The sequence below is a fragment of the Piliocolobus tephrosceles genome, unplaced genomic scaffold, assembly GCF_002776525.5.
Source record: "Piliocolobus tephrosceles isolate RC106 unplaced genomic scaffold, ASM277652v3 unscaffolded_28727, whole genome shotgun sequence".
NCBI classification, from domain to species: Eukaryota; Metazoa; Chordata; class Mammalia; order Primates; family Cercopithecidae; genus Piliocolobus; species Piliocolobus tephrosceles.
In genome coordinates this window covers 820-10681 of record NW_022311784.1, presented here as the reverse complement: position 1 = coordinate 10681, position 9862 = coordinate 820, and the positions used below count along the sequence as shown (strand labels likewise).

Here is a 9862-nt window from a genome sequence, read left to right as displayed (position 1 = left end):
CCCACCCAGACTTCCCACTACCTCAGGCGAGCGCTGGCCTCCCTAACTCCGGGCACAGGCCAGGCTCTGCGTGGCCTTCTCCACGCCAGCCTGGCCCAGCTGTACAGCCACCATGGCTACCACGGCCCGGCCATCACCTTCATGACGCAGGCGGTGGAAGACAGTGCTATTGCCGGAGTCTGTGCCATCGTGGACACCCTGGTGACCCTGGCCTGGCTGCACGTGCTTCATGGGCAGAGCCTGGTGGCTTTGAACATCCTGCAGTCTGTCCAGGATGCAGTGGTGGCCAGTGAGCACCAGGAAGGTGTGATTGCCAACATGGTGGCCGTGGCTCTGAAGAGGACGGGCCGGACAAGGCAGGCAGCCGAGGGCTACTACTGCGCCCTATGGGTGGTTTGGGACCTGGGCCAGCGGAGGAACCAGGCAGTGGTGCTGGCCAACTTCGGGACCCTGTGCCTGCACGCAGGTGCCAGCACAATGGCCCAGCACTACCTTCTGGAGGCCGTGCGTCTGTTCTCGAGGCTTCCGTTTGGAGTGTGGCCGGGACTTCACCCACGTACTCCTGCAGCTGGGTCACCTCTGCACCCGCCAGGGCCCGGCCCAGCAGTGCAAGGGCTACTGTGAGTGGGCCCTTCTGGTGGCCGTGGAGATGGACCACGTGGAGAGTGAGTGCCCTAGTTCCTCCTGTGTGCCTTCTAGGGCCACTCGGGTCAGGGCACACCTGGGGTTTGTGATTCGGAAACAAGTGGTGGTTTTTCCACTATCAAAAGTGCTGAGTCATGGCCAGCAGCAGATGTTGGCAAGCGCCCTGGAGACAGGCTGTTTGTTCCCATGCAGGGCCAGGCCCTCTGTGCCCTACTGGGGCAGCCAGCTCTTTCCAGTTTGCTCAGGGACCATCCTGCCTTGAGCATGGAAATTCCTGCGTGCTGGGAATCCCTGGCCATAACAGTGGGATCAAGGAAGGCTCTGCTGAGCTGGGACTTGGGGCCCCTCCATGAGCCAGGCCCTGAACGCCAGTTCTTGTGCCCGTTATTTGCTTGGTATCTCGGCAGCCCTGCGCACCTGTCATCCCACTTCACAGAGGACACGGGGGGGATGATTGCCCAAAGCCACAGAGCAGTTCATGCAAAAGCAGCTCGTGCAGAGTGTGCCAGGCCCCACCCACAAATGGAGCTTATGGGGTCCTCAGGAAGCAGATGCTGAGCGTGGGAACGTGAGCTTCAGGCCAGAGAAGCCACAAAAGGGTGAGTGGCGTGATGGCGGGGCAGCACTTGGCCCCGGGTTAGGGAAGCCTCTTTAGTCTGGGACCAGAGGGTTGAGAGCATTTAGTCAAGTAATAGGTGTGGATGAGGGGCTGGTGGTGGGGGAGGGGCTGGCGGTGTAGCCTGTGTGAAGGCGCAGGGGTGAGCAAGTGGGGGGGGGTGAGCGGGGGTGAGTGAGCGGGAGTGTGAGTGGGGATGAGTGGGGTGTGAGCGGGGGTGTGATGGGGTGAGTGAGCGGGGGTGTGAGTGGGGATGAGTGGGGTGTGAGCGGGGGTGAGTGAGCAGGGCTCATATAGGGAGGTGCAGAGTTGGGAGTGGGTGGGTTGGGTGCTGGATGGTGAGAAGCTCTTCTGGAGAGCTAAGCGGGGCCTGCGGCCTCAGGCTGTGGCTTGGCCTTTTCCCCAAGAGCACTGGGGAGCCATGGAGTGCTGTCTGACAGTCACTACACACTGAGCAGTAAACGGACAGTAGGTGGGCAGGGCTGTCTGAAATCTAGGCCGCAGAGAATAGATGAGGAAGTTGAGTCCAGGGAAATGGCTGAGACAAGGGATACTGTTGAGTCCCCTCTGCCTTGCAGCGCTTTGTCGTGGCACAGTGAGACCACTCAGAGGTGCCTCCTGTGGCCAGGACCAGAGCCCCAGGGGCTGTGGCCAAATCTGCCCATTTCCCAGCACAGGCCTGGCACCCACTCCTGGCCCTAGGAGGGATGAGATTTTGGAAAGGACCGTGTGAAGGGGCCCCGGTCCCACACATCTGCCCAAGGAGGGGTGAGGGGTTCATACCCAGGCTTCTTCCCCAGGGGCATTCTCTGACTGGAAGGAGACCCTCCAGGAGCCCAGCGCCCCAGCCCCCACTGCAGCCTCCGGTGGCTCCTGGCACAATAGCCTGTGGCACCTCCTCCTACGAGGCCCTCCCCAGGGTGCTGGGGATTCAGACTTGGAAATGCAGGCCAGGGAATAGAGATCATGCGTCCCTGTCTCCCCACTCTGCGCTGAACGGTCGAAGAGACCGAGGGTGGAGTTGATACCCCACATGCTTACTTGGGATCATTTTCGAGTCACTTTCGGTAGTTCGTGTCCTTCTAGGAGTTTGGCTGTTGTGTCTAGATGGTCTGATTTGTTGGTGTACAATTGTTCGTAATGTTTTCATGGAATCTTTTTATTTCTGTCAGGTCAGCAATAATGTTTCCTCTTTCATTTCTGATTTTAGAAACTTGGGTTTGTAATTGTTTATTTATTTATTTTTATTAGAGATGGGGTCTCATCATGTTCCCCCAGGCTGGTCTTGAATGCTGGCCTCAGCAATCCTTCCACCTCGGCCTCACAAAGCGCTGGGATGACAGGCGTGAGCCATGGTGCTCAGTCTCTGATTTGAGTCATTTGTGTCCCATCTTTCTTTCCTTGGTCAGTCTGGTGAAAGACTTGTCAATTTTGTTATTATTTTCAAAAAACCCACTTTTGGTTCTGTTGACTATCTCTTTTGTTTTTCCATTCTCTGTATTTTTACTTCCCATTTCCACTCTCACGTTTATTATTTTCTTCCTTTTATTCACTTTGGGTTTAGTTCATTTTCTAGTTTCTCAAGGTGGAAGGTTATGTTTTTGATTTGAGATTTTTCTTCTTTCTCTGAATATAGACATTTACAGTTATAAATTTCCCTTTCAGCACTGCCTTAGCTGCATCTTGGAGTTTTTGATACGCTGTGCTATTTTTTTTTTTTTTTATGTTTTGCTCCATTGCCCAGGCTGGGGTGCAGTGGTGCAATCTTGGCTCACTGCAACGGCCGGCCTCTACCATGAGCATTTGCACCAAGCTGTGCCCACGTCACGGTGTGCTCGGTGTCTGCCCTTGTACAGGTACATGGCCTGTCTGAGCTCAGGCTCCCCGCCTATGGGGCCCAGGTTCACAGATGTATGAAAGAGACAAGCACAGTGCAGGGGCCTCCAAGCCCAGCCAGCCTCGCTTTGATGCTGGGAGGCTGACGTCTTCCATTTTGTCTTCTGCCCAGGCCAGCTGCAGACCGTCCAGTGGCTGTGCTACTTCTACAGCGTCGTCATGCCCAGCAAGGCCCAGTGTGTCATCTACCACGAGTTCCAGCTCTCCTTGGCCCACAAGGTGACCGACAAGGTGCTGGAGGGGGCAGCTCCTGGAGACCATCAGTCAGCTCTACCTGTCCCTGGGCACCGAACGGTGAGGGCTGGCTTTGCAGTGGTGGGGGTGTGGAGGGGAACATGGGGGTTGGGGGGGACAGGGCAGGGAGGGGGTACAGGGAAGCTGGCCCAGGGCCCCATCAGCCCCTTTCCTTTGGATCATTTGGTTCCTTGGCATCAGATGCTTTGAGCTGGTGGGTCTGGGGTCGTCCCAGGGCTGCTGCTGGCTCGTGAGTCCCAGCTTGAGCCTCGCTTTTTGGGTCAAAGGTCATCTCAACCCCAGCAAAGGCAGTATGGGCACTCTGGGCTGTTCTTCCTACTATGGTGGCTTTTGTCATCTGACCTCTGCCTTCCCCGAGTCTTCACTCCTGGCCTTCATCTGTCCCCTTAAATGTGACCACAGCAGCCACCTGTGGCTTCTCTCCCACAGAAGACAGAGCAAAGTGTGTCACCTGCTTCCCTGGGGCAGGGTTTCAAGGTTTCACATCTCATATGTGGCCCACTCGGCTTCCCCCGAGCATCCTGACCTGGTGGGGTAACCATGGCCCTGGCCACCCCACCCACAGGGCCTGGTGACATTGCTGCAGTCACAGCCCCTCGAGTGTCGGACTTACTGAGAGAGCGGGGAAGGAGCTAGATTCCATGGGGACCCGGGAGACTAGCTCCAGTCTTGGCCTCAGGTTCACAGAAGGAAAATGGGCCAGTGTGCTAGAGCCATGCTTCTCAAAGTGTAGTCCCTGGACCAGCAGAGCAGCATCTATATCACCTAGGAGCCTGTGGCAAGTGGGAGTTCTGGGGCATGCCCCAGGCCTGTGGAGCCGGAAGCTCTGGGGGCAGGGCCAGCAAGCTATACAGACAGGCCTCCGAGTGACTGTGATGCCTGCACACCTTGAGAACCATCGGCCTAGATAGCCTCTGAACACTAACGGCTCCTGGTGGATCTGGAGAAGACACAGGCCATGTCTGGGAGGCAGGGGAGATGGGCTAGCACACTCCTCCTGCCACAGGGCAGCATGATGCTCGATTCCCTCAGAAGGATGTCCTTCATCTTTTCCATACCATGTGTGTTCACCCTGGCCCTCCCAGCAGCCTGGGAAGGGCAGAACATTGCACACACAAGAGGGCCATTCGCAGTCCCCACATGCCAGATTCATCTGTCACCAGACCCACGGGAGGAGGCAGACTGGTTCCAGGAGGATGAGAGCCCTTGTTCTGACACCTGTGTCTGATTCCAGGGCCTACAGATCCACTCTGGACTACACCAAACGAAGTCTGGGGATTTTCATTGACCTCCAGAAGAAAGAGGAGGCGCATGACTGTCTGCAAGCAGGGAAGATCTACTACATCCTGTGGCAGAGCAAGCTGGTGGACCTGTACATCCAGGTGAGTGGCAAGGGATGCAGGAGGGTCCCTGTGCTGTTCACTCTCTGTCCATCCATCCGTTCATCCTTCCATTCATCTATCCTTTTATCATCCATCTATTCACCCGTCTATCCATCCATTCACCTGTCCATCTACCCATCCATTCATCCTTCCATCATCTATCTGTTTACCTGTTCATCCTTCCATCCATCCATCCATTATCCATTCATCCATCCATTCTTCCATCATCTTCCCATACACCTGTGGGTCCTTCCATCCATCCTTCCATCCATCATCCATCCATTCACCTGTTCGTCTTTCCACCCATCCATCTATCATCCATCCATCCATCCATCATCCCTCCGTCATCCATCCATCCTTTTATCATCCATCCATTCACCTGTTCGTCCATCCATCCCTCCTTCCATCTATCTTTCCATCATCCATCCAACTGTTCATCCTTCTATCCATCCATCATCCATCCATCCATCCGTCATTCATCTGGTCACCTTTTCATCCATCCATCCATCCATCTTTCCATTATCCAGCCATTCAGCTGTTCATCCTTCTATCCATCCAACCATCTTCCATCCATCCATGATCCATCCATTCACCTGTCCATCCAGCCATCCATTCATTCATCATCCATCCTTTTATCATCCATCCATTCTCCCGTCCATCCATTCACCTGTTCATTCTATGCATCCATTCATCCATCCATCCTTCCATCATTCATCCACTCGCCTCCTCATCCTTCCATCCATCATCCATCATTTTATCATCCATCCATTCACCTAGTCATCCTTCCATTCATCCATCCATCCTTTTATCACCCATCCATTCAGCCACCATCCATCCACCTGTTCATCCGTCCATCCATTCATTCATCCATCCTTCATCCATCCATCCATTTATCCATTCATCCATATATCCATCCATCCTCCCATCATCCATCCACTCACCTCCTGTTCATCCTTCCATTTATCCATTCATCCATCCATCCATCCATCCCCCATCCATCATCCGTCCATTCACCTGTTCATCCTTCCATCCATCCATCCATCCTTCCATCATCCATTCATCTATCCATTTATCCATCCATCAGTTCATCCTTCCATCCATCCATCCACTTATCCATCATCCATCCGTCATCCATCTATCATTCATACATCCTTTTATCATCCATCCATTCACCCGTCTATCCATCCATTCACCTGCTCTTCCATCCATCGGTCCATTCATCCTTCCATCATCCATCCATTCACCTGTTCATCCGTCCATCCATCCATCCTCCATCCATCTTTCCATTATCCATCCACTCACCTCCTGTCCATCCTTCCATCATCCATCCTTTCACCCATCCATTCACTCACCTATTCGTCCATCCATCCACCCACCACTCTACCTATTAATCCATCCCTCCATTCATCTATCTGTCCATTTGTTTATCCATACATTGATCTATCCACCATCTATCCATCCATATGTACATACATTATCTACCCTCTACCCATCCATCCATCCATACATACACACATCATTCCAACCACCCACCCATCCATCCATCCGTCCATCCATTCATCTGTCCGTCCATCCATGTGTCTACACATCTGCTCATCCATTCATCCACTCATTCCTAAGCCACTGCTGAGCACCTGTTGTATGCCTTTTCCTTCCCTCCAACTGGTTCCCTCACATTCTCCCCCAGTGGCCAGCATCTTCTCCCTAAGGGCAGAGGCGTGGCCCCTCACAATGCCTAGCACCTGCTGGTATACAGCTCATGCTCAAAGAATGACCACTCAGTTAACACACAGAAGAACATGCTCCAAGCGACACGTGGCACATCTCCTTACAAAATGAATCTATCATAGTGGCTGTTTTCAGAGGCTTTCCCAAACACAGAGTGATCTGGAACAAATTGTGAAGCCCACCAGCCTGGTGAAACTTTCATTATTGAGCACCTGCTGTATACCTCCTTGAGCTGAGGAGAAGGATCAAGAGCTCATGGCCAAGAGGGGACCAGGCCTACCCACAAACACTGTTGATGTGCGGCCGGGATGTGGCAACGCAGAAAGGAACCAGGTGATGGGCTCCCAGTGGTGGGGCAGCCCTAATGCACAGGTCTGAAAAATGCTCAGGTGTACCTGCAGTGTGTGAGAGGAAGGAGGCTGGCGAAAGTAGGTGTGGCCACCTCACCAGATGTGGGTCTTGAGGGAACTTCTGCTCCTTTTAGGTGGCACAGAATGTGGTCCTGTACACAGGCGACTCCAACCTTGGGCTGGAGCCGTTTGAGGCAGCTGGAGACATCTTCAACGAGGCCTGGGAGCGGGAGAATGCCGTGTCCTTCTACTGGGTGAGCTGGCCTGTGGGCTGATGTATGTGGGCCTCAGGGGGTCACCTGGAGGGCTGAGGCACAGGTGTGGCAGGGCAGAGGCCTCCCACCTGGAGGCAAGGCCACCCATGCACATGCTTAGTTTCCCAGTGGTCTCACCGGGAATGATATTGACTGTGCCCCTGCCTGGGACAGACGCTTGGGTCTGGACATGACAGTGGCTCTACCCTTGCACCTGATGATCTCAAGCAACCATGAGTGGGAAGTCCTGTCCCCATCTTCCAGATGAGGAAGCTGAGGCTCACAGAAGCACAGGGACATGTCAAAGGACACACAGCATGTCAGTGGGAGGCCCAGGGCCAGGGCCCAAGTCTGCCTCCACCCCGAAGCGGGGACGGCTTCTCCCTTCCTCTGAGCTCACGGTGTGGCTCAGCCCTGGGCACAGATAAATGTAGTGGTTTTAGAGCAGAGAGGAGTGCTGGCTCCCCCTAGTCAGACCCCAGGTGCCCAGGTGTGAGAGGCTGGTCTGAGGCTGCCGGGTGTAGCTAGATGGGCCTCAGGTGACTCTTCAACCCCAACTTGGGTGTCTGAACCGTGCGTTATCCCAAAGCACAGAGCTCTGCGGAGGTGCAAGGGTAACTGGGGCATGGGATGCTCCAAGCACATGTGTGAGCTCTGAGGAAGGTGCTGGGCAAGGTGGGTGCTGCGGGAAGCCTGACCCCACCTGCCTGTGTGGTAGGACCGGGCACTGCCCCTGGCAGTGACTATGGGCAATCACAAGGTGGAGCTGCAGCTGCAGCTGTGCAACAAGCTAGTGGCACTGCTGGCCACGCTGGAGGAGCCCCAGAAGGGCTTAGAGGTTGCCCACATGGCCCTAGCACTCAGCATCACTCTGGGTAAGTCCCCTGAGCCCCCGTCCTGCCAGGATCCACACTTTGCCAGAGCCCAGCCTCCAGGTCTGTAGGGCAGGAGCTGAAACAGCTGCTGGATTTTCCTGGTCTCCTGTCCAGGCAGGAATATCTGCCCAGCTGGCTTCCCCGTCCGGCCGTGCGGCACAGCCCGAGGTCTCTCACGCAGTGCTGAGCTCTGCTTCCTCTGTCTCTTCCCGCTGCTGACCACAAGGGCCCTCTGCCTTCCAGATATGCCAGGCATCTCGGTCCCTGTATGTGCCAGGCTGAGTGGCACATTCCCTTTGTCTTGTGCCCTTCCCACCCTCATCATCCGCACGGCTCTCTGGCTGAAATCCCAGTTCCCCTTCCAGCAGCCTGCCCCTTAAGGCCGGGCATCCCCTGGTGCTATGCCAGGATCGTCTGTCGTCCTCCAGAGACAGGGAACCCTGGGCGGGCCGCATGCCCCAACGCCTTGTGCCTTGGGGCCCAGTACACAGTAGGTATGCAGCTGTGTGGGAATGCATTGAATGCAGGCTCCACAGCACTCGCCCTGAAAAGGGGAGGACATCAGAGACAGCCTAGGTGGGTTTGTGCATCTGTGGGGGGACCTGGAGCTCAGGCATGCGGTGACTCCCCCAAGGTAAGGGGCTCTGATCGTGACACACCCAGGAGGAGTCGGATGTCACGTCTGTGGGCTGCATGGAGCCGGGGTTCCCGGGAGCACCTGGACTGTATGGGTTTTGGGCTCCCTTGGTTAAAACCAGTGAACAAAGGCAGGTGGCTATGTGTAGGCATAGAGCTGGGCCATCCAAGTCCGACTTTGCCAAAGCCTCACAGTAGACAGAAGCAAGCCTTATTAGTTCTGCTTTGCAGATGTGAAAGTGAGTCTGGGAACCCAGAAGGGACTGGGCAGAGCTGCCCAGGTGACCACAGGTGTCTGGAGGCAAGGCAGGTGCTGCCCGGGGTCTGCATACCTGCTCCTGAGGGGCCTGTGCTCTGACTGCCCCAGGGAGACAAGTCCTCACACCTGCCCCTTTGGCCTACACCCCAGGGGACCGGCTGAATGAGCACGTGGCCTACCACCGGCTGGCTGCCCTGCACCACCTGCTGGGCCATGGCAAGCTGGCGGAGCACTTCTACCTCAAGGCCCTGTAGCTCTGCAACTCGCCGCTGGAGTTTGACAAGGAGACCCTCTACTACATGAAGGTGTACCTGGTGCTCGGTGACATCATCTTCTACGACCTGAAGGTCGGTGGGAAGGGGCAGGGCTGAAGGTGGGTGGGGAGGGGCAGGGCTCGGGGTGTTTCCAGCCCCCTTGGAGTGGGATCTCCATCCAGACCCCCAGGGTTCCAGCCTTCCTTAGGAATGGCCCAGTGGCCTCCCTGGAGCTCTGCACGCAGCTGGAGGAAACGGCAAGGTTCACAGATACAACCCAGCTCCCAAGCTGGCCAGGTCCCACCCTCAAGAATTAGTCTCAGCCTGGGAGGCTGACACATGAGCGGGCAATGGTGGCCTCTGGGTAAAGAAGAGGGATTGTAGTCAGGGGGGCCCTCCTGGAGGAGGTGATGCCAAACTGAGTCTTGATAGTCAAGTTGCATTTAAGAAAGAAAACAGGGTCCGGAGGAGGACATTTTGGAAGACGGCATCATCCTCACATTGAATCCACATTGCAAGATCCAACCCAAATCCCAGTGCCTCCTCTAAGAAGCCTGCACAGGGTGCCAGCCTGCGCTGAGCAACTCCTTCCTGGAGTCCCGAGACACCTGGAATCTTCACATCACCCAGGAAGGGTGGGGTGGGACCGGTGTCTTACCATCCAGTTCACAGACGGGAACCTCAGCTCATGGTAGGTGCAGAGGGGCGGGGC

The 9862-nt window shown here is 55.6% G+C and overlaps 1 protein-coding gene across 1 annotated transcript in view; it reads left to right on the top strand.

The window, feature by feature from the left end:
- The window catches only part of LOC111533306 (SH3 domain and tetratricopeptide repeat-containing protein 1-like), a gene marked incomplete at both ends in the record, with an annotated part of 11927 nt that extends 2684 nt beyond the window's left edge, over positions 1-9243 (top strand). The window contains 8 exon segments of the mRNA XM_026451312.1: positions 1-533; positions 535-665; positions 3270-3397; positions 3399-3451; positions 4647-4794; positions 7007-7126; positions 7845-8001; positions 9047-9243. The exon segment at positions 1-533 is cut by the window's left edge and continues 101 nt beyond it. Coding sequence (XP_026307097.1) covers positions 1-533; positions 535-665; positions 3270-3397; positions 3399-3451; positions 4647-4794; positions 7007-7126; positions 7845-8001; positions 9047-9243 — 1467 coding nt within the window.
- Between the last annotated feature and the right edge of the window lie 619 nt (positions 9244-9862).